Source organism: Neurospora hispaniola (assembly GCF_033458365.1).
Source record: "Neurospora hispaniola strain FGSC 10403 chromosome Unknown B0T23scaffold_5, whole genome shotgun sequence".
NCBI classification, from domain to species: Eukaryota; Fungi; Ascomycota; class Sordariomycetes; order Sordariales; family Sordariaceae; genus Neurospora; species Neurospora hispaniola.
The window spans coordinates 161,713-185,598 of record NW_026944410.1 but is presented as its reverse complement, the minus strand read 5'-3'; the positions used below and the strand labels follow the sequence as shown (position 1 = coordinate 185,598).

The 23,886-nt window shown below is 50.5% G+C and overlaps 6 protein-coding genes across 6 annotated transcripts; 2 read left to right on the top strand and 4 right to left on the bottom strand.

The window, feature by feature from the left end:
* Positions 1–143: 143 nt before the first annotated feature.
* B0T23DRAFT_319108 (uncharacterized protein) lies at positions 144–431 on the top strand (the record flags this gene model as incomplete). The annotated part of the gene is made up of 1 exon (XM_062835105.1): positions 144–431. The coding sequence occupies one exon, from the start codon at positions 144–146 to the stop codon at positions 429–431; it is 288 nt and encodes a 95-aa protein (XP_062691378.1).
* Positions 432–1,449: 1,018 nt separating this feature from the next.
* B0T23DRAFT_396388 (uncharacterized protein) lies at positions 1,450–6,167 on the bottom strand (the record flags this gene model as incomplete). The annotated part of the gene is made up of 7 exons (XM_062838244.1): positions 1,450–1,472; positions 1,572–1,618; positions 1,704–1,726; positions 1,822–1,851; positions 1,920–1,924; positions 2,046–5,729; positions 6,062–6,167. The coding sequence occupies 7 exons, from the start codon at positions 6,165–6,167 to the stop codon at positions 1,450–1,452; spliced, it is 3,918 nt and encodes a 1,305-aa protein (XP_062691377.1).
* A 698-nt stretch (positions 6,168–6,865) lies between these two features.
* B0T23DRAFT_443082 (uncharacterized protein) lies at positions 6,866–9,180 on the top strand (the record flags this gene model as incomplete). Its single annotated transcript, XM_062840842.1, has 10 exons — positions 6,866–7,617; positions 7,663–7,778; positions 7,813–7,940; positions 8,162–8,219; positions 8,315–8,341; positions 8,445–8,590; positions 8,725–8,820; positions 8,973–8,976; positions 9,013–9,057; positions 9,158–9,180. The coding sequence occupies exons 1-10, from the start codon at positions 7,268–7,270 to the stop codon at positions 9,178–9,180; spliced, it is 993 nt and encodes a 330-aa protein (XP_062691376.1). The 5' UTR covers positions 6,866–7,267.
* A 1,845-nt stretch (positions 9,181–11,025) lies between these two features.
* On the bottom strand, positions 11,026–12,808 carry B0T23DRAFT_156638 (uncharacterized protein). The gene is made up of 2 exons (XM_062832641.1): positions 11,469–12,808; positions 11,026–11,409 (listed from the first exon to the last, which is right to left on the bottom strand). The coding sequence occupies exons 1-2, from the start codon at positions 12,383–12,385 to the stop codon at positions 11,190–11,192; spliced, it is 1,137 nt and encodes a 378-aa protein (XP_062691375.1). The 5' UTR covers positions 12,386–12,808; the 3' UTR covers positions 11,026–11,189.
* Positions 12,809–15,555: 2,747 nt separating this feature from the next.
* Positions 15,556–16,731, bottom strand: B0T23DRAFT_396385 (uncharacterized protein; the record flags this gene model as incomplete). Its single annotated transcript, XM_062838243.1, has 4 exons — positions 15,556–15,878; positions 15,911–16,103; positions 16,198–16,395; positions 16,510–16,731. 4 exons carry the CDS (start codon positions 16,729–16,731, stop codon positions 15,556–15,558), a joined length of 936 nt encoding a protein of 311 aa, XP_062691374.1.
* Positions 16,732–21,147: 4,416 nt separating this feature from the next.
* On the bottom strand, positions 21,148–23,792 carry B0T23DRAFT_413024 (uncharacterized protein). The gene has a single exon (XM_062839503.1). The coding sequence runs from the start codon at positions 23,519–23,521 to the stop codon at positions 21,527–21,529; it is 1,995 nt and encodes a 664-aa protein (XP_062691373.1). The 5' UTR covers positions 23,522–23,792; the 3' UTR covers positions 21,148–21,526.
* Between the last annotated feature and the right edge of the window lie 94 nt (positions 23,793–23,886).

Genomic DNA, 23,886 nt, shown 5'->3' with positions numbered 1-23,886 from the left:
TGATCGAGAGTCCAATGAGAAAGGGCATCAGCAAAATAAAGCTCAGCAGCAGCAGGTGCAGCAGGAGCAGCCGGAGCAGGCTACTCAAGTTGAATTCCAAGTCGAATCACCCAGTGCAAGGAAAAGAAAGCGTAAGCGTGAGTATGATAGGAAATGGTATCGGACGAACAAAGCTTTGCTGCAGCAGGAAAAGGACGAGCAGGCTACTCAACCTGGACCTCATATCGAATCAGAGCGGCAAAGACGAGCAAGGCATCGTCGAGAGTACATCAAGAAATATTGTCGGGAAAAGAAAGCTCTACAGCGGCAGCAAAAGCAGGAGCAGGAACAAAACGAGCAGGCTGCTCAAGCCGAATCCCAATACGAACGCTCAAAGAGTCAAGGACAGACGTGACCCTGCCTTTGGAATTGGACGCATTTGGACTGATTGATGGCGTGTGTACATTTCTAGATCTTCTTCTTCCATGCATAGATAGGTCCTTTTATACCCTAACTCTGGCAGTAACTGGATAGGGTTGGTTGCTTTTGGAGGAATTGTTAGGAAACGGCAATAGGCGATATGAAACAGGAAATAGGAAACAGGCAATAGGGAATGCGGAAAAGGATAGGCTAGGCTTGGCCACCATCAGTGCCAGCGCTGTTACACAAAAGGCTCTTTTTTTCTTATTTTCTTTCACACAGTCGAGATATCCAACATTGTTATGGTTCTTCATGGTTTCGTGGTTCTTCATGGTTTCGTGGCTCTTCATCATCAAGTGCTTCATTGCTTCTCATGATTTCACATTGCTCATTCATGTATGAGGTTTCCCAGGTAGAAGTAGCAAAGTAAGCAAGCAACGAAGCAAGCAATATGCCTAGCTACATACCATACCATACCATATCGAAAATGGGAAATGAACAGAGATCAAAGATCAGATTTACTAGTACCCTTGACGATTTAACTTTTCCAACGGGCAGCCAAAAAAAAAAGCTTCCAATCAATCGTGATACACGTTCCGTTCCCGTGCTGCGAAACCAATTAAAAGTAGGTAGGTAGTTTAGTAGACTAGTTAGTTTATAGTAGGAATAAATACTAAAAAGTGGACCATGGACGGCGGTCAGTTAGTTAGACTAGTTAGTCAGTCAGTCAGTCCTCCTCCATATATTAGGTACTCACTTGTACTCTCTTCCTTACTACTCTTCGCTTCGCTCTCTTTTTCATAACTCAATAACTCCATAACTGCATTGCAGCACCAGCACCTAAGAACAAGACCAAAAAATAAGTAAAAAAGAAAATCTAAAAAAAATTAAAAAATGAAAAAATGAAAATTCTTTTTTAACTAACCAAGAGAAAAGGAAAAAAAAAAAAAAAAAAAAAAAAAAAAAAAAAAAAAGGGGGGGGGGGGGGTGTTGGATGTGTAGGTATAGATAGATAGATAGATAGATAGATAGATAGACCTTGGGTCTTGACTAGAACTTGATGAATTCGACACCTGACTTCACGTAGGTATTTACTTTAGCTTCTCAACTTTTCTCTCTTGGTTTTGTCTTTAATTTTTCCGATTTTTGTGTTCATCTACTTTACTACGTACTTAAGTTCGAAGACCAGCATGAAATCTCATTCTTGATACCGGTTGCTCTGCGCCAACGAAAAAGTTGGTTCACGACTAACGAGTTATTCAGAAGCTCATGTCCGTTGAACAATGCTTAAGTTTAAGAGATACCTATGGATGGACATGGACACGGACTGTGGTACACTAGCGTAGGTAGTGGTGATGGCAATGGTCGGAGAACAGAGTTGAACTTGAATTAAGGGGTTGCAAATCTAATAAGCATACTTACTTCTATTATGCTGCTGCTAGCTCTAACATTCTAAATACATGTGTACCGTCCATCTATCCTACCTTTTAACGGTTCCGCGCTCTCTCTCTCTCTCTTACAACCGCTATTTCCTAGTATAGGTATCCATCCAATCGATCTCTAGGCATCTAGACCAATCTAGAGGTCCCTCTCCTAAAAGCCCCCTCCCTCCGGTTCCGGTTGTTTCCTAATAACCTTCAACTCACCCATCCAATGTTTACCTGCCCATTTGCTGTCTTCATCTTGCTCATCACCCTCTTGATCATTTCCACCAGGAGACCCATCATCCGCAGTTACAGCCACGGCCTTTTGTTTTCCCTTCCCCTTGTCCTTGGACTTCCGACTCTTACTACTGCCAGTGGTCCCACCACCAGTCAAACGCCTGAACTTCTTAAGCTCCTCAATCACATCCTTCATCTGCCCCAGTTCCTCCCGCGTAGGACGGCGCATGTCTTTTCTCAAGAGATTTTGCTTCCTTGCGCTATTTTTTCTCTCTGGCTTTGCTGCGTTGCTAGCGTTTACCGCCTCGCTGTCTTGCCCACCAGCACCATCACCGCTAGCCATTCTCCCGCCAGAGAAATCCCCAGTGTCCTGACTTTCACCGTGACCGTCCAACCCACCGTGCTCATCCCGAGAAACAGAACACGCAGACGAAGAAACCGGAAAGACAACATCCCCGAAAAGACCGGCTTTCCAAGCTGACCAGAATACATAGCATCCTGCTCCTACTCCTTCTCTCCCCGCCGCCGCTGCCCTCGCTTGACTGTCCGCAGCTTGACGTACATCTTGTTCCATCTGCCGGCGTACGATGTGATCAGGTCGATATAATCGTTCACGACGCATTTCACCCCCTTCACCCCCTCCACCCCCTTCACCCGCCGCCCGCGGAAGAGACTGTGTTGGCACCCCTGCCCTCACCATACTCGGTGTTGCAGCCATGATGGGACCAAAGACTCGTAGTAGCTCATCATCTCGCTCAATATCACCGGGACCACGAGGACCTTCATAAGCATCAAACACACTGGAGGCATTGAAACTACTGGAAGCATTGAGACCAGCGGTAGGGGACCCAGCAGGACCAACATGGTCAGCAGCTGAGGGATCCACCCTATCGCCAGGGTCACGGACGCTGTTCGGATGCAACCACAACACGCGGGAAACGAGGAGATTGTAAGTGTTGATGGAGGCTTGCTTCTCTTGGGGGGAGAGGAAGTAGGGGAAGGAGGTGTAGCAGGGGGGAACTGGGGTTAGGAGGTCTGGAGTTTCTGCTGGTGGTGGTAATGGGGTGGATGGGGGAATGGGCCAAGCCGTGTAGGCGGGTGGTTGGGGGAGTAGGGAGTTGGCTCGTCTCTGTATCCGTTCTGGTAATGGGGGAAGCGCTGGTGGTTGTCGGGCTTGTTCTTGTGAAAGGTAGGGGGATTGCCATGGATCGTACAGATCTTGAACTGATGGTGATGCCAGCTTAGACGAGGACGCGCCGTCGTTGTTGTTGAGCACCGGTTGGTTGTGACCTTCATGATGATACCCAACGAATACCTTGGTCTTCCCAGACGCCGCCTTGGAGATGGATGTCACGTAGATCGGCTGATTCCAATCAAGGTTCTCATGCGCCCGTCGTTCAACTTCCTGTGGCCATTTCTGGTGTCGGGACTGTAGCACCGCTCGGACCCATGATGTCTCGGTGCCTAGTCGGTCCAATTCTGAGCCGTGTTGCGGTTGTTGCCGCCGGGACCTTGTCGTACCGTTGTTGCTGGCATTGACATGTCTCACAGCGGACGAAGTTGATGGGCCGCTTGTGCCGTGGCTGTTGCTGCTGCAAGTAAATCCCCCAAATGTGTTGAACTCCTCAGTAGCACCGCTATTGAGCAAAGCTTCAGCATCAAAACCCTCCAATTCAGCAGTTCCCGTATGGTCCTTCCCTTGCTTTTCACGCAGGTCCGCATCAAACTCGAGAAAGATCTTGCGCAGTCCGGTGAGCAGCGGGGGTGGATGGCGTGATTGGACACGGCGATACTCTGCCCTCAGGTTGGCGATTGTCTGTTCCTGAAACCATGCAGCTTTCAACAATCCCTTGAGTCTCTCGATCAAAGGCCCGGCAGAGTACCGCGGGATGTGCGTCAGGGTCAGAGAACTCAGCCAGGGGTTCATTGCTGGATGAAAGGGGTTGGGAAAGACTAGGTCGGCTCGAGGGAGGAGGAAGGTTTCGGCGAACCATATCTTCTCCATGGCAGATAGATCATCGAATCCCACCAGCGAGGGTAGATTCGTGACCAAAGAGTGATGAATACGTAAGATCTGCAGGTTAGAAAATACAGGGCGGAACAGATGAGAGAGACCCAAAATGCCGGCTAGCGCCTGGGTCTTGCAGCCAGACACGGATGATGGTACGGCCCTGGAGTCGTGGTAGTACTCGTTGAATCGGGACATGTCGGCTTCAGTCATACACAGCATGGAGTCGCACTCAAACCGCTGCAGCTGCTCGAGCCCAAACTCCATTAACGATTTGAAGCCTTCGGCAGTGATCAAAGGATTCTGATTGAGGTAGAGATGAGTGATACCCCAAAGGGGACGTTGACAAATTTCGAGATGACGAATCGACGAAACATCCTTCTCCAAGCAGATGGCTTTGATGGCAGCATCAAGCGAGTCATCGAAGGCTTTCCTTCTTACTTTTTCAGACTCTGGGATGGTGTCGAACGGGTTGGCCCTGAATACATATTCGGGGCTGTCCTCATGGTACCTCCGGGGATGATACAAACGCAAGTCCTCGGTCCAGGGTGTTTCGTGAATGAAGAGACCCATCTTGCTCGAGCATACAGAGCCTTCCAGTTCGTGACGATAGCCGCGGCCAACACATGAGCATGATCCATCATCCTGACGTCTCCCGAGCCGCCGAGAACCCCAGAAGCCATGCCTGGCGACAGCTTGGAGACAGCGATCGGACAAGCGGTTGTTGGACAGGTCAAGACTCCATAACCACTGCCAAAGTTTGTCCAAGATTTGTGCAGCGTGCGAGTCTCCCATATTGTGGCCAGTCGCCCTCAGGATGCGTAAGCTGTGCATACTCTTGAAGACGGGCAGGGCGTGTCCATATTGATTATAAACGCGAGAGTCATCAAGGTAGACGACTTTCTGGAATTGTTCTGGGTCAGGCAATTGTACTCGCAGCTTAGAACACCTGGCGGCAGCCACGACATACGGTTGGGTTGGAAACTGGCTAGCCGTGAACTGGATTGTACGTTCGTGATCACCTGGGGGAGGACAGTCAATCAGGGTCATACAGCGCACGTTGGGGAGCCAGGAGGAGAGCACGTAACGGTCGAGCACGGATGGCCAGTCCCTGATGCGTGGAGTGAAGGCGAAAACCAGGGAACGGGTGCTCAAACGGGCATTAGGAACGGTTTGCGTGAACAGTTCGGTTCTCGGGATTCCCCCATCCAGCCTGTCAGTTGGCTCGTCGAGGGCGTAGCACATGGCAAACGGATCGGTCCAGAGCCTGGGGAGGAAATAATCGCAAAAGTGCCTCGACACACGGCAGAGTCGGGCATAGTCCCGAATCGAGGTGGAGGGGCCAACCAGCTCCAGCCAGTCCAGCGTCCTCGTAGCCTCCTGGTATGACGGCAGGCTTGTTTCCGGCATATTGACTGTTGATGGATGGGATGTTGATATTAGTTCAATGTACTTCCCGGGAATAGCAAGTCGTAGGATTGATGGATTTCCGGAAAAGGAGATGTTGAGCCATTTCCGGGAGGCGGGAGATACTGGACAGCATGAGTCACGTTGTTGATGGCTGCCGGCGATGGTGGTGGTGATGGTGGTGATGGTGGTGGTGGTGAGGGAAGGTTGAAATTGAAATGAGGCGATGCACGGGCAAGATGGCCAAGCAGGAGCTGTTAGAGATTCCGTGAGAGCTGTATACTAGCACTAACAGCAACTACCGTCTACCACTCTGCTACTGTTAGCATCACCACCACTCCTTCCACAGTTATTTACACACAAGCAAATTTCCCGCCAAGTTGACCGAAAATCTTCTCGGAGGAGCTCCTGCCGTTGGACAAAATGTTAGGTAGAGGTATGTCGATGCTCAGCGTTCCTTCCACCCCAAATTAACCCCTCCATCTGCCAAGTGGAATGTTTTCAAGCCACCGAGCCCCAAACAACCAATACGGCAACTGCCCCTCCATCACCACTCACTGCAACAACACTGCTCCGGGCCACCTACCCGAACCGACGTGAACCTCAACTAAGCGCAGTGAAAAACACATGACCGTGTGGCTCTGGGAGCACCCGTGTCTGTGTGACCCCTCACTTGACATTCTGTTTTCCATCTTGACAGGCTGTCACCACAGGAGTACTAAGCCAGCTTCCTCAAGCCTCACACGCCTCGTCACACCCTCCATCTTTTGTCGTAATACTAGTACCGTATCCGGCCTGCTCGTTTTTCTAGCCAACCACGATTCAGAATTCACCTCCAGGGTACAGTAGGTCTCCCAAGTGGGAAAATGCCAAGAGAAGATGGTGGGCGATCAAAACCAGGATGGTGATGGATATCTCTACATTACACAGTATGGCAGTGTACACCATGATACGATGCCTCTTTTCTGCGTTATGAGTGGCCAGCCTCACGAGGGTCGGTGTTGGTTCCGTCACACACGCCATCCTTGACGTTTACTTCAGTTATCCTTGGAGGTCATCATCCGACGGACCCCGTCGTTGAGTACACACCAAAAACCAAGAACCGAGCCACTGGAACGTACCAAGCGCCGTGCGACCCAGTTCAGATGCGACCTCGAGCGAGGCAGGCCTTACACTAGAACAGCCCAGTCCAGTGACGATCCATACTCTAGACCCCGTGAAAGCTGAGCCTTCCGTTCGGTCCAGATTGCTACTCTACGTGTACCCGAGGCGAAACCTATCTTGTTGGTTGGTTGGTTGGTTGAATGGTTGGTAGCACCCGTCCGTCTGTTTCGTCGTTTTCTCGATCCTCGTTCCTCAAATGCTACCAACTGCCAACTTGTATTGTACTCAGTCATCTACTACCTAACCGTCGTAGGAGCCGGCCACGCCGCACGTTCGACCGGCCAGCCGCACCGTACAGTGCAGCATTAACACGCAGTCGCAGTCGCACCTACAAGTGCTACAACTGACGGCATCCCAAGCACTGTTGCCGAAACCCATGTCATACAAGCTCACCGGGGCGTTGTCGTGCAGATGGAGAAATAACACTTCTATCTCGTTTGTCGCCAAGTCGGGTAATAACACTTGCTGCATCTGTTGGTAAAATAGCTTCCTCGTCTTGGTATCGGATTTATCTAGAGGGAACCTACAGCTAACATAGCAAGCGCAAAAAAAAGTAACTGTAGAAAATAATTCGGGGTCCTACCATGGATATGATCGGCGATCAGCTCTGTGGGAAAAAAATGATGGCATGATGGATGGATGGAAGAAGAAACGACGAGAGTCCGGGGAAAGAGGACCCCTCCTCTCTCAGCTTTGCTCGGCTGGCAAGTATCGGAATTCGCATTCCCCTCCTCCTCCTCCTCCTATGGGCTCCCCTCTCGACTACCCGCCTGCAAATCACTGGCATCTGGACTGGCGACCTGTCAGTTTCCATGTTCCTGATCTTGGTCATCACCGAGTCCTCGCCAAGAATGATAATCATTCTCATGCCATCTATCTATCGCCATGCATAACAACAGAACCCCTTTCCGCGGCTTTTGACTGTTCATCATTTCCCATGCATAAGACTACTGTACCTGTGGATGATCACTGGACCCTGTAACTCAAAGGCTCTTAGATGAACGATATGTGAACAATCTAAAGGTTTCAGAAGTGCATGAACTTCAGTTACCTCTTTCGCAATTCGCACATAAAGCCGGAATGCGGCATACAGATCGGCAAAGACGGCTTTCCCAAAAAGACGAACAAAGTCAATCGAGGTTTGACTCACTTCCAGTTTGTGGTGTAATGTAGCTAGGTACCTACACACCATTGCCACTTTCAACTTTGGACTCTCCAGTACCCCTCCTCGGCAAACCCACCAGGCACACAACAGACACAGCCCAGCTGTTTTCCTAGTTCGTTCTGTCCAGAGTATCAATGTAAGTGATGAACTGATTGCCATGTAAAAAGGTTGCAGCCTCTACCCGTACCACCACCATAACGACTGGAATGACCGATTATGCAGGTCCAGGACAAAAAACAGTCGCGGGTACCTGCAACATCCGGGTGGCCATTTGAGGAGGCGATTCCTCTGACAGGTGGCTTTTTGTGTACCCACACCCACACAGCAACAGCGGGAATGTCTTTGAACATCGGTTAGAAGTATGGGGTAAATGTGGTAGGACAAGATCTCTGCTGTGATCAGACCCAATTGATAAGTACGTAGACAGCCTCAAGATGCATCTCAGGAATGGAAAATTAATATCTCTCTGGGTAAAGCTTCAATTGTTCTACCATTCGCAAAATTGACCAGAAAGTGTCAAGTTTCCGCAGAAAGGCGGTAAGTGATAGAATACCTCTACTTATTGGACCTATGGCCGGTGATGGAATTGGACCCGTGATTTCAATGAGGGTACGTTAACCTGCCTGTTCGCTGTACTTAGTGAAAAAGCAAAACATCAATCACAGGTTCACGATTGGGCTTGGTGTGGTGAACTGGACTCGACCTGACCTATCAGATGCGTTCGTTGGTCGGTTAGAGGTAGCTTATCACCCACCGTGGTACCTCTATGTGGACTACCTAAGGTACGTAGGAAGAAAGTGAGAAAGAACAAGCGACTTATGCATGATGACTTACTCTAGCCTTTTATATCTACAACAAACCCCAGTCATGACAAAAATATCAAATCTGTACTTTTAGCCATCCAAACTTGTTACTGACAGGACAAATACTATTACTCTTGTCCCCCAGCAAAGTTGGGGATTGGAAACATTCTCAAACAACTCTTGCGACGCGCACACTACCTCACTACGTACCTGGTAGGTACCTATCTACCTCTAGGAGGGAAAAAAAAGAAAAACTTCCCCATTCACATAGTTCATCGCCACCAACTACCACCATCTCCATCTCAGCTCTGCTCGCTATCGAAACTTAGGTACACTACACTAGATCTCTCCTAACCATTACATAGGTAGGTATGTAACAGATGGGACTAACTAACCCAAGCCCAGTCAACCTTATAGGGCCGCCTGGCCCCATTTCGTCTTGGCAGTTTTGTAAGTCTGGAGGTAGGTAGGCAAACTTCAGTTCATCTTGACACCCTTTGGTGGTTAGGTTGAGTTGACATCTCACTCCAATCTCTCTTACCCGCAGTAGGTAGCTTTTGCTCGGCTTCCTAGGTTTAATTACCTCTAATGTACTATCGCCGAAAGGAGAGGAGAACCGAGAAGAGAACCGAAAAAAAAGAAGCAAAGTAAAAAGCAAAGACGGCTACCCAACAAAAAAAAAAAAAAAAAAAAAAAAAAAAAAAAAAAAAAAGCAAAGTGAAGTATGGATACTTACCCAAGGATATGGTTGGACCCCTCCTTCGCAGTGCATTAGTTTGCCTCTTGTTTTCCTTTTGTCATGTACTTCAAGATTACGCACACGTAGGTATACTACCTACACTACACTACACTACCTCTACTACATATGCAGTACACTAGTCTCACTAGTATATGTACCCTCTACTATGTTAGATTACTTAGGTGGGGATGCAGTCCTCTAGTCCTCCGGTCACTAGGTAGGTAAGGACCCGGAAAGCCGGGGAGCCGAGTAGAGGTAAGAAACCAAGTGTACTGTAGACTAGGTACTTACCTACTGTACCCTCTAGTGAACCTTAAGCCGCCCGCTAGAAAATGATGACGACCGATTGGACGAAATCCGCCTTTACTCTTCAATCCATGTCTTCTTCTTCTGGCGCTATTACTTCTGGGCTGACGACCACCCGACTAGGTACCTACCTAGAAACTCCACAAGCTGACATCAAGTCCCACAAGCTCACAAGGCCTAGGTACATAGCACGTAGGTGTGTGTAGTATACCAAGTACCCGCACTAGAGATAGAGACATACTTCAAAGCTTGAGGGGACTACCTTCAGTTACCTACCTACCTACCTATCTGCCTCCCGACTACACTACCTACTATTGACCTAAGCTAGTACCACTAATACTGCCTACACTAGAGGTACCTAGGTAGGTAGTACAGTGCCGAGCCTGAAGCGGCCCGACGTAACGGGGCAAAATAGATACCCATTATTGACGGCGAATGGCCACTCTCAAGTTACGAACGGCAACATTACCCGGCCGAGACGGTTCGAGTCTCGACATTCTCTCGCTCAGTGACTGCTACATCAACCCATTACCGGTAAGTAACGGGGCAGCACCCCCCCCAAAGAATCTTGTCTCGGGCAGATATTGGAAAATTGCGGGGTGCCGTGTGCCTTGCAGTTGCCCAGTCGGTGTTGAGAGAACTGAATCTGAGACACTGGGTTTTTACGTGTAGTGTAGTGGTTTTTTGATAGTTGGTTTTTAGTTTGCCCCCCCGTCGTACGTCGCCTTGATCGTACGACGTTTGGTTGTTTAGCCATTGGTTGTTTCCTTCCTTCCCGTTGTCACTTACTTGCAAGGAACTCCCGGGTTTTTTGAGAAAGAGTGGAACTACATACAGCAGAGGGACTGCAAAGCAATCTCCCACGTTCATTGAAACAGAAAGATTCAAGGTGACAAAGTGGCCAATCGGTTTCGACTTTAGTTGGTAACATTATACTCATTTGGAAAATTGCTTTTTCCTTTGTTAGTTTAAGTTTCCCTTTGCTTTTCCTTCCCCTCCTAGCCGAGCCGGCACAAAGCGTGCCCCTCCTTCCCATTAGGGCGCCCTTTAGGTAGGTCCCATCCATACAACTCCCATCTGCGGATCTGTTGCCTCCCGGGTATATGATCGCCCGCGGCTGCACCAGGTGTGTTACAGTACTTGTGATTAATACATGGTCTTCGTTATGGAGACCCAGCTCTGTCTCTCGCTCTCGACTGATCTCACACATTAGATAAGGTATGAAGCCTCCAAACGCCCAGATGATAGGATGCAGTATTGCAGTGGACAAAAGAGATAAGCAAAAGCCATGCCAGCCAAAAAAAAAAGCCTGTTGGAAGCATAGCACGTTGAGTGCGCCGCCGACGGTCGTGATATAGAAAATGGGTATGTTGCGATAATGAAACAAATTGCTGCGTGAAAAGTAAAAGCAAAACAGCAGCACCAAAAAGTAGTAAAAGAAAAAGAAAAGAAAGAACAAAGAGAAAAGAAGAAGAGAAGGAAGAAATTAATCAGAAATAAAAAGACCCCAAACGCCTGGCAGGTTGATGCAAGCAGCCTAGGCGTGATGCTCTGATTTGGGCTTCTTGTTCCGTCGAGGAATGTTCTTCAGCTCCTCTTCCAGAGCAGCCTTGGCCTTGGGAGCATATTTGACGCCCTTCATCTTGGTGGGCCGTGGCTTGGCGTGGAGCCCGAGATGTTGTCTTCTGTTATCCGGTCGGTTGAACTTCTTGTCGCAGAAGCTGCAGGGATACCATACTGGGACTTCCGAGTGAGCACTGTTTAAGCTGTCAGCTTGGCCCTGTGTGTTATACACTTTGGAAGTGGGATGACTTACTTTGTCTTGTGCCTCTTGAGATGCTCCGATCGCCTGTATGTTTTCCCACAGCCTGGGTAGTCGCAGATGTTGGTTCCGGCAGAGACCCTCTGAATGGGATCAATGAGTATCGACCCGGGCCCGTATGGGTTGTGTGATTCGTGCTCTGGCTTGCCTTCTCCGTTTATGTGCATGGAGGGGCGGGGAGCCAAAGGGGCATCGCGTTGGACCATTTGGAGAGCTGTGGTTTTTTGCCGAGCCTCTTCGACATAAAGCTGTCTCTTTTCTGTGGGCGAAGGATACGAGTGTCCACCGGCCGACATGGGAGACATGTCGCCTTCTTGTTTTACTCTTGAGACTGACCGGCAAGAGCTTGACGATGGCGAGAGAAATTTGCTGAAGATGGGGCTTTCCGCTTGTTCCCAGACAGACCACGCATCGTACGTGTTGCCAGGCTGGATCGCCTGTACAGCAGGGCTGGGAGCGAGAGGTGAGGGAGCCAAGCCATTGTGGAATGTGTAGTAGTCCATCTGCTGAGGTGATGTGAAATGGGTTGCGACATCGTTGTAGTATTGCATTGGGTGAACGTTGTTGTTGACTTGGGTTCGAGAAGGTGTGAGAGGCATTCCGGGTGCGAATAAATCGGAGCCATCTCCAGCTTTCATGTTGAGTGGAAAGTAGGCAGACACGGAAGAAGGCGGCGGGGTGAAGACATTGTCCACCGGAGGGGCAAAAGACGACGGGCCGAAGTCCATTGAGTTGTGGCGAGCAGGCGTGGACGAGCCGGATGATGGCGTGAACGGGCCGTTGGAGGCAAAGGAGTAGGAAGACCTGATACCGGTGAAAGCAGAAGGCGGGTAGTCGAGAAAGCCAGCGTCGTGGTGGTGGTGGTCCATGTCCAGATGCAGGTCGCACATGGAGAGTGCGTGGGTGACCATGTTGATAATGATGAATATGTATGTAGACTGGTTGGCTGGTTGTCCAAAGTAGCAAAGACGGAATGAAACAAAACAATGAGTGGACGAGGGGTCACAAGGGGAAAGCAATGGAGGTGATTTCCTCTAGTTATACAGCAATCCAGAGGAGGAGATCGTCAAGAAGCGTGTTTGACCCCTTAGACATCTGGGGAGAGGAAGTGTCGAAGGAGGGAATAGTCTTGTCAATATAAAGGGAACTTGAGAGTAGGAACCGCAGGGGTGGGAATGTTTGGCATGATGGGCCTTTTTGGCTGTGGACCTGACTAGACCTGCCCGGTACTGTAGTGGTTGTAGTGTAGACTAGAACTAGAGACCAGCTGCAGGGTAGGGGTGGAAGATCTGACTGGGGACAGCCTGAGAAGGACGGGAGATGTGTGTGCTCATGTTGCTTCTTGCTTGCCTATTTCGGAGAAGCGGCTAACAAGTCACACTAGCTTCACCACTTTGGTTTGGCACGGGAATTTGACGGTGCAGTGGACTACTAACAGTAGAATACTACCTCTACCACGCGGAAAATTGGTCGAGCAGAGAGGTTTGAATCAAGTCCCACCCATTGTAGGACATGATCAGAGCCAGGGCTTGCTACTGTACACGGCTGGGAAGAAACACTTGCATACGGCAAAGTAACCATCCTCACCTACCCACCATGCAAATCCGGGGGTTCTTGATGCAGGGCTTGATCTGACCGAGAGTGTACCTTGCCTACTATCTGGAGCAATCGTCGAGTAGACCAAGACATGCAGCATCTGTAATATTGAGTGTCTGTGGGTAAAGGTGTTGCTTGGAATGATGCTAGGGTGCTGGAGGAATGAAGAAGCCTTTGCCCCAACCAGTCTTGGATCCGGCTCATGAGGATCGACGCTTGTCGCCAGTTACCTCAGCCGATTGTTGCTTCTCCGAGATAACAGATTACCTACCTACCTACTGTTGCTATCTGCCCGTGTTCCTGGTGAGTGTGTTGGGGCTTTCCACATCCGGAAGAAAACGCCCACGACGTCAACACGCACTGATGGACATTGGGGTCGAAAGCGTTGGTGGTGGGTGTATGTGATTCGACACTCGGCGAACCCGAATCTCACGGTGCTTGTCATCGGCACTGAGTGACATGGAACGAATGACGCTTGACACTGGTCTAGTAGCGTGATGAGGTGTAGGTAGGTAGGTAGGTAGTGTCGAAGGAAGGAAGCCCTGGACAGAAGTGAGAAGGAAGGACTCGGTCGGGGATTGGTGGGTGTCGAGGAGAAATGAAAGTGAGCCAATCGCAGCGCGGGATCTTACACAGCTTTCGCTGTTCACGCCATCAAAAAAGCCACGGCAGCGGCCATCCTGACTGCGGAGGACCTGGCTGGGGCTTCAGTTCCAGCAAGACCGACGCGCGCTGGAGATCTACCTAAACGAAGAGCCACCGAGGGTCGCAGTCGTTCCTGCCCGGTTCCGTTGCCCGGGGTTGTGGACTGGCGGTTCGTGACACCCACCCCAAGCACCCACCACTGGGTCTGGGACTCTGGGTGAGTGCGCGATCATCCAATCTAGCAGGGGCAACGGGGGGACATTTTGACCCCACCTTCCCTAACAACCTTATTTTGACGTTGATCGCACTGTCCCATCTGTGACTTTTGCACGCGAGGCAAGTGGGACAGCAATCCTCCTTCAACCAATCACGTATCCGGGTGACCTCGAGCCAGGTACGATTTGTGGAGAGGAGCCACTTTGTGCCTCTCGCGACCTCGACGACACTTGTCCGTTCGGGCACGAGATTGCCCTGGTCTTTCCGGTCCGTCACGGTACCTAGGTAATCTTGCAGCGGCTTCACCAAACCCCCGCCTGGAGCCTCAACGTTTCGGGAGCATCATCGATCCTCCACTCCACTGCAAATGCATCCATTTCCTGCTCAGCCCTCGTTCACGATACCCTCAAAGGCTTTTATTAGCAGACAAAGAGTCATCACTCAGGCAAACACGGGCGCGACCGCCATCGTCCGCTGTCCATTGTCTACCAGCATCTTTCTTTTCTTTGAACCCCTCGGGGCGGGGGATTTGGAGTCTCAGTGTTTTTCCTGCATCCCATCCCGTCCCGCTGCTGTCCTGACTGTCGCCTGGCATCAACACCAGATTCCAAACCATACCCAGCCGGTGTCCGGACCTTTTTCACACACCACCTGGAACCCCATCATATCCACCACTGCAGATCTTTTTAGATGCCGCTGCAAGTGCACGGACCTCTTGATCGTGTCACGGACCACGGGCCAAAGTGTCAAGGGCCGACTGCGGGCTTGCGGCTCGCCGTTTTTCCGTATGCCGGAGTCCAACTCCAATGTCTGTCTTGAATGTCTCAAAGTCATCAAAACCCGTTTCTCCCTGTCCGCCTTTTTATCGGCCCTTAAAACTCATCAATCTCCCCGCGACTGTTCAATGGCCTGCACGACATCGAGATTCAACTTTTTTTACGGATTTCCCTTACTTCCACCATCGATAGGTGGATGACTGACTGACTGACTGACTGACTGACCAGACCATGCACAGTAGGTGGTGGTTGGTTTCGGATCGATGCTTCATTCGAGATCCACCATACTGCCTCTGCCCTTCATCTCTCTCAGCCACACCTGGAGCCCAGTGTTTGCTCTCCTTCACAAACACAGTTGGCCAAGCTACCGTTCGGAAGCCACTCAGCCCCCTGTCACCAACACACACTCAACCCGTATTCAAGTGTTTTGTTCTCTCCCATTTCACGACACTACTCACCTCTCACGGTGTCCCCCAACACACACGCTCACACTCACGCAGGGGCCGAGGTCCCAAAGTGGCCTCCACATGGCAAATGCTGCAACCTTGCTTACGACGGCATGGGAATTACTGCTTGCCTGGCCGATGGTTCGATTCTTGCCATTAGATGGCGGTACTTATGTTTATTGTTTCTCTCTCTCCATTGGACTGCTGCCCTTGCACCCATCTCAACAGCAGGGGGTCTCACTAGAGAAGTCGGAACCCCCTTTCTGTTCCAGGGCAGTCTGGTTCCTGCGTCAAGCAAAACCCTGATATATTTGAGCCTGGTCTTCGCTCGGCTTGTTCCGCGACCATCGAGCTTCATGTCAGTTCTTTGAAGAGTTGGTCGCACATTTTCGAACAGGTGCATCACTTGCCGTCCGTGCAACTTGAATATTGATGTGACAATCTCATCACCATCCAGAACCCGCTAGTGTAGGTTCTCCTCTTCTGGAGTGTGCCGTTTACCCTACCCGTCCGGCCATATGACTGGTTGGCCTTCAGCAAGGCAGACTTCACTCCCAGAGACGGAAACGGCGATATATCTGTTCCTGCCTGATGTGAACTGCTGCAATGACCATCCGTTGATAGCCGCCCATGGCAAACATCCGGCGAAGAAACATCTCTTAATCGGTCTTCCTGCACACCATCTGGCTCAACAGGCTGCCTCATAGCGTCGCAGGTTGACATGCCTGGTATGATCTGAGGTACATATACGACATACTTGACAAGACACCGAGGTCTGATGTTTGGAGCTTCACCGAGTGGGGCATATCGCTGATTGCTTTGTTCAGATATGGCATGACTGTGACGACCAGAGGAGGTTCCATGGTAATACCAGCGATACAGCCACCTCGGCGAAAGCCTCCAACAGATTCAAGAAAGTGAGGGTTTGCCGAACCGACAGTGTGACGAACCTTTTTTTTTTTTTTTTTTTTTTTTTTTTTTTTTTTTTTTTTTCCTGGATAGGTGGATCGGGCTGGACGGCATCATGGTGTTCAAATGACATACAAGCCACTTGCAGACCGCCTCCAGGCTGTCCTTTATGAGGCTCCACAAGCGTGTTACACGGATCTCGTGCCCTTGGTGAGGCGGGATGCAGCTTTGGGAAATGTCAAGTGCGCCACGGGGGTGTTTGGCACGTGTACGCCGCGGTATTCTTGCTCCATTACAAGTGGTGTAACATGGTCGAGGCTTTCGGATGCATGCCTGCTTCCGTCACAAAGGTTGCATGGTACTGCATCCGAACGACGTTGAAGAAGTGGGTGTAGTAGTTCCTGCATGATGCAGAAGACGACGACGACGACAACAACAACAACATACATCTTCCACAGAACCTTGTTCGAAACCTCGGGCCACGTTTTCTTGGACTATTTTGGGGGCCATTGGGTGCAAAACCGTTGGTGTTGGCGTCCCAAGTGAGCAGCGATTATCAGCATGTTTGACGCCTACGAAAATAGCTTCATTAGTAAACCTGCGCTGGACCCCTTGTTGACTGTCGAAGGAGTCCATTACCCCTCGGGGCCCTCGCCGGATCTGGTCCATGATGCGCAAAAGTAGCATATCTGGCCAGGATTCGAAAAAGCGGACATGACGTGCGACAAACTCGAGTCCCTGCTTTTTTGTTCTGCTCCGTCTTCCTCTTTCTCGAACCAACCCAACACACGCGCGTCTAGTCCCCCACAGTCCCCTGCTTGACCAGGTTCGCAGCAAGCAACCCCCCCGCAGCCGCGATGTTTGCTTCCACTCCTACCTCAAGCAAGCGAGCAACAAAACCCCCCTGGTAGTCTGACAGGACCCTGTTACCACCAGGTTCACATAGGTGTATCTCTCACTTCTCACTTTCCGTCTCTTGTTCGCTACAACAAAGCAGGTTTAGATGGAAATCGTATTAGGCTCGGGACCGAAATGCACGGGAAACCATGTGCCATTATGACGCTCTCTAACATCCATGGTCAAAATCAAGCGAGCTTACAGCTTCCTAGTCTGTCTTCTCTTTCGCTTACTGATCCTTCCTTTTCTCACTCTGACGCACACTCTGTCCTTGCCCCCCCCCCCGGAAAAGACGTTGCTTGTCTTTTAGTCTCGTTGATCTGATCTTCCTCATGCATAGATTATGGCTTCCATGCATAGTTCTAACCATGGCGGCGCCCCTCCATCTCTTCCCCGGTGGTTTAATTTTGAGCCCTGCCACTGAGTAATCTCAGTAATCATTGTTTCCATATCATGTCATTCGCACACCGAGTTTTCGTCACGCTCGAGGTGTGCGCGGCCTTGACGAACGGCTCAAACACGGCTACCCATGTGTGTATGGAGCCACCTTTACCACTTCGGCCGTAACCAGATCCCAGGGTCGAGCGGCCGTCTTCCAGGCTTCCAGCTCACATGGCATGCCAGGATAAACGGCGCCACTTACACCACAGACGGGAAAGTCTTGAGATTTTCCAGGATATTGCCGCAAAGAGTAGCAAGTCGGTCAAGTAGGGAATGGAGGCAAAGACTATTGGCAAAGCTTTACCTCATTAACGAGCTGGTGCTGACAAGATGAGGAGCTGATGAACAAGATGATGAACAAAGAGTTAAGAAAGGCTATGTAGCATGTCAGGATGATTGAATGAGGATTCCTCGGCCCGCCCCACGTGCTCACCGGGCAGTCTATGCTGTTTCCGGCTGGATAAGAATATCACATCGATGGTAGCGCTACTGACGTACCTATCCTGGTAGAGGCATTGGGTATGCTGGTCAGCATTCTCTTTGCGGCCTCACCGAACCAATAAGCATCACTTCCGGACTTGCAATACCCACAGTCAGCCCCAAAGTCCAAGGGACGACAGACCGTTTACTACGTTCAAGGCAATGATGGACAGCAGGGGGCCACGATGGATTCTCATCCGCAACATAGAGGAATTCAGAGAGGGGAAGCAGTGAGTGACATGGGGGCTTCAATAAGTCAGCGAGGGGCAGTAGACTACCTAGTGACGCGTAAAAGTAACTTGTTAGGTGTTCTATGTTTTATGTGTGATCCGAGATATGGGATATGACGATTTAAAACCACGGCTGAAAGGGTCTGAAGACCAATGATAGTCCAAGACAGAAGGAACTAGAGAAAAGAGAGACTACCTAGTCGTAGGAATCGTAGATTGTCCCCCAGAAGAAGATGACAGGGGAAAGGGAAATAAAATCTTGGCTTGCCTGCCTGCACATGGCCATTTCGGTCCCGGCCGTTTGCTCCGGTTCTTCGTCCACAACCACGTGCGTAGGTAGACTAGGTTCACTAGGCTCACTACCTAGGTAGAAGTAGGTAAGGTATGTAAGTATCAAACAAGCGAAGCGAAGCGCCAGTGTGTTTGGTTGCATGAAGGTAGGTAGGTAGGTAGGTAGGTAGGTAGGTACCTATCTACCTAACCATACCTACCTAATAAAGCAAGGAAAGCAAAGCAAAGGAAAAAGGTAGGTAGGTAAATACAGCCTTGCACGTCTCGATAGAAACCACGTGGGTGAGTGATGAAAATGGTAAGGTAAGGACGTCCGTGGCGCAGGGGACATAGCTTGGATGCTTGCGGGCTGCGTGCGGGCTGCGTGGTGTATAGTGCGTGTGGTGTTATATTTGCGCCGACGAGGACTCGAACTAACCTATCTATGTACCTCTAAGGAGCGTTTTGGATGGCGGAGCTTATTGTTTGTTTGCCAGGTAGGTAGACCTGGGTGTCGTGTGTTGTGTGTCGTTGTGCGGTTCCGCCGGCTCCGGTGGCGGTGGGTCCAGCTGGGTTGGAACGGGAGGGACTTGGAGCTGGACTTGACTCTCCTTGACATTACCTATTCGACTTGACTTGACTTGACTTGACTTGTCTTGTCTTGTCTTGACTGCTTGCGTGGACCGGATTCGGTAGTAAGGTAGGTGGGTGGATAGGTAGGTAGGTAGCTGCCGAAGTGGTCGAAGAAGGAAGGAAGAAGGGAGAAGGAATCGCGCGGCATCAGTACCTAGGTAGCTCAGGTTGGGATTAAGTGAGTGAGGTTCCTCGTACCTACATCTACTGACATGGAAAGATAGGTATAGACGCTACGTTAGGTATTTGAGATCCGGGAACACAGCAAACTAGATACCTGTACATACGTACTCCAGCTACCGCCTTTAACGATCTAAGCAGTAGTATAATAGACAGACAGACAGATCCACAAGAGGAAACTGGATCCAACACTCACTCACTCACTCTCACTGAATAATCTCCACAAGGTCAAGTGTTGGCATTGGCATTGGCATCTTCCCGTCAAAAACATAGCGGCAGGTGAAGAACAGATAACTCAAGAATAGGTAAGAATCGAATTTTAAAGACGTGCTGGCTCCGACTGGCCATTGACAGGAAAAAGAAAGAAAAGAAGAGTCAGGACGAACAGAAAGCCCTACCTAGGTAGTTTTTATCTACCTACGCAAGTTGAAAGTCCGAAGTCCGAAGTCGGAAGTCGAAAGCCGGAAATTAAAAGTTACAAGTTAGAAGTCAAAAGTCAGAAGTGGAAGGAAGCTTCTCAGCCAGGCAGTAACCATCAACTACCTAGGTAGTCTAGACTACTAGTACCTAGGTACCTTACCTACGACTACCAAGCTAATCAATCGCGCCCCGAACGGCCCAGAAGGCAGGAGCTTAGGAATAAATGGATTAGCGGACTGAGGACGTCCGTTTGCGCTTGCTTTGCTGGGTGCTGACGATAGATACCTAGGTAGGTTGTTTGATTATCCGGATTCCGGACTATTCTCGTGGAGAATTGCCCCTGGTTAGGTGATCTTTGATAGAGGGGGTGGAAATAATGGAAGGGACAGTAAGATGTATAGGTATGGAAGAGATGGACCAGATGAAAGAGATGGACGAGACAACGAACGTAAGGGACTGGCATTGAAGAGTGACGGGAGTGATAGTTTGGAGTATATGTAGAGCTACCTATGTGGTAGGTAAAGTATGTCTACGTCGCTTGGCCAAGGCCTTGTCTACCCCTGGAGTTGTGCCCTTTGAAAAGGTGCATAGGATGGGTTGGAAGTTAGTTATGAAAGCGAAGGGATAGTTACCTAGGTAAATGACTGGTCGAGACTTCCAGTCATGTCTAGTGTCCAGTATTCAGAGGTATTGTCCCTACCTACCTCCTACCTAGGTAGCTACTCTCGAGGTGACTTACTCGATACCACATTATTCCACCAACCCTTCCTGCTCCTCCACTTATTGAATTCAGTTACCACATCAACTGGCCAATACATGCATGCACTGTCGATAGTAGGTTGCCTTGCTCCCACTGTACCTGTCTAATTACTCCAATCACTATCCATCCATCCATCTATCCATCCTCTCCGCCCCTATATTCATCATCGAACCCCTAAACTTGACTACCTTGGTAAGGTAGGTAGTAGTTAGGTAGGTTATGTACGGAACCAACAAACACACGGACACTTAACGGCTTCTTCTATCCCTCCAGTGATTACCTAACAAACCTCACACGACTCCAGTACCTCCCTACCTTTATTATTCATCTACCTAGGGTAGGTATTCTACGGATCCGTCACCCATTTTAGGTAGTTGAATGAATTCATTAGGTAGGTAGAGGTACACTTCTAGGTTTCCAGCTTCTAGGTTTCCTGAGGTTTCCAGGTTGATAGGCTTCCAGGCTTACAGGTTTCCAGGCAAATAAGCTTACAAGTTTTCAGGCTGATAGGTTTACAGGTTGATACCTCTAGGCTGGTATATTTGGCGGGACATGGTACGTCTCGAAAAGATCTTGTAGAGCTGAGTACAGAGCTAGAGTGCAGTGTATAGAGTACAGAGCTAGAGTGCAGTGTATAGAGTGCACTGTATAGAGTGTAGCGCATGGAGTGTTGATATCGGAATGTCTTCAATGCAGATATAGGTAGGTAGGTAGGTAGGTAGGGAAGTAGTGAATAAGCAACTAGTAGGTAGGTAGCTGGTCTCTAGATCACGGACGGTGTCAAGGGTAAATTGTATACAAGTAGCTAGCTAGCAATGAAGTCTTGTTCAATCGTCAATGGTAAACGGTAGGTAGGTATTAAGTACCCTCCCATCATCCCCTTCTTATCTCTTTTTCTTTCCTTTTTTCTTTCTTCTTCTCTTCACCGTTCTCCCAAACACAAATCACACGTCAAAAACGATAAATTAACTGTATGTACAATTACAAGTTCCATAACACATACCATAACCACCATGTTGATATCCACTTCCTTCCGAAGCTTCAGTTATTGAATCTTAATTCTATACATTCACATAAGGTAGGTATCATCCGTATAAACATCAACATCAACATCAACATCAACACTCATACTCATACCAGCTCATCTTCCAAACTAATCCGAATCAAACCACCCCCCGCTCTTCCCCCTCTTTCTCTCACTCCCCATCCCCCCGGCATACTTCTCCTCTTCCTCCGCCCACTTCTCCCTCTCCATCTCTTTACGCGCCAAATACGCCCTCGCAAACCTCCACGCCTCCCAATCCGCCAAGTTCCACGCCTCCACCGCCTCGCGAATCTTGATTTCTTCCTTGGTCACATGAATCTTCTTGTTTTTATTGTCGGCTGCACCTTCGCCATCATCCGAGGCAGCAGACGAAACAATCGTCTTGGCGATCGACAGTAGATTCGGTTCCAGCTTGAGATCCTGCTCCGTAGGGACTGGGCCCTCCTTTTCGTCGTGCAGGGGAGGCAGGATGAAATTATCCTTGGGTTTATGAATTTCGCTCTCGATCTTCTCGGTGGCGTCGTCGTGTTTGTGTTCTCCTTCTTCTTTGGCCTTGTCTTTGGGGGAAGAGGCAGGAAGAGCAGGGAGGTCGAAACCAAAGTGCCAGTCAAGAATACCCTCGGGGGTGTCGTCGCGCTCGGCGGTGAGCCAGAGAGAGCGCGCAGAGCCGTATTCGCCTGCTACAGCCTCCTTGAAGCGCAGGACGCGAGCGCCGGCGGGGACGGCCTTGCCTTTGAAAAGATCGGTCATGAGGTCGCCTACCCAGGCGTCGCGGACGGATTCACGACGGATCCAAGGGACGGTGATTTGCTCGCGCATCGAAGAGAGGGATTGGATGGTGTATGGGTGGGGGACGGTGCCGATCGTGTACAGCGCCGAGCTGTTCTTGTAATGCGCGGGCGTGGAGATCTTGATGGGGTGCGAGGTGGTCGAGCAGGGCACGCACTTGGGGCGGTTGGGCGGGCACGAGGACGGCAGCGGGTTGTTGGCCGGGCAGGAAGCCAGGCGCAAGGCGACAGAGTACGAGGGCGCAATCATGTGCGTCGTGTGTTGAGGGAGAGGCTTGACGACCGCGATGCCCTCCGAGAAGAGGCTCTGCCAGGTCTGGTGCAGGTGCGCGTTGATCAGCTCGTTGAGCGACTTGAGGCCGGCGACGCGGTCGCCGCCGATGGTCTCGGCTACCTTGGGGTAGAGCTTGAGGGCGGAGGCGGAGTAGAAGGCGAGGGAGGAGGGCTCGGTGTCGTCGATGGTGAAGGGGCCGGCTTCCTTGGAAGCACTGGTGGCCTCGAGGAAGTTCTTGGCCGTCTTGAGGTTGGGGCTGGCGAGGGCGAGCTTGATGGCCTTTGCGACGTCCGCCTTGGGGCCGACGAAGAGACCATCGCCGAGATCCTTCCATCTGGTCAGGCCGGGAAACTCGCCGCGGCGCAGGTAGACCAACAGAGGATCGTCGTAGGCGCCCATGGGGAATAGGAAGTAATGCGCCAGCAAGCCGCCGCCCATGTTCTCCCAAGCCAACCAGCGCATCATGTCCGTCTTGAGAGAGGCGTCCATTCCCTCGCTGCGGTGCTGCAGTTCCTCGTACATGGGGTTGTTCATAGCCTCGGCAGGGCTGAGAATGATGGGCTTGAAACCCTGCGCCCACCAGGCGCGGCGCCACGAGAGAAGGATGTCGCTCTCGACTTCCTTGGTGGCCTTTTCTCTTTCGATGGTGTTGTCATAGTAGACGTAAATGGGCGGGCGCTGGGCGAGCTCGGGCAGGAGAGAGCGGCTCTCGTCGAGGGTGACGGAGCTGCTGAAGGGGTACGACAGCCATTTCCAGTTGGCGTACCAGGAGGACTGGCCGTACGTGTCGTTCTTCTGGCGTGGGGGCGCGTGGGCCGGCTGCTTAAACGGGTTGACCTTGTTCCAGGGGTTCTTGATGGAGTCGGGGATCGAGAGCTTGTGGTCGGCGATCTGTAGGCTGGGACCGGTCGGGATGGCGCTCGGAAGGGTGAAGAGAAGGCTGAAGATGGCGAAGAGGGAAACGGAGACGAGGAGGAGGGAGAGGTGCCGTGACCCTAGTCGAGGGAGTGGCCGTCCAAAGAGGACGTATTGTCGAGGCATTGTGTTCGTATGTGCAGTTCGCGATGGATTGCGACAAGTTGCAGTAAACAATATTCTGGGGTTCTCGATTCGCGACTCTCGGAGGATATCAGATCAAATCATTAGGTAAAAGGACACTACTAAGAAAAGGAAGAGTGGGAAACGAGAGTGTCGCAGTTCGATTAGAGATTGTTCATGGCTCGAGAAACTGAAAAGCAGGAAGCCAACGACGTGGACTGTCTGTTGGAAGAGTGTTGGTTGGAGGAGAGAGGCTGACAACTCGGAGATGTTCAGGAGAAGAGGTCAACTTCGTTCAGTTCCATCTACAGTAGATACCCCTGTTTATGCAAGCCCCCCCTTCTGCAAGCACATACAAATTGACCCAT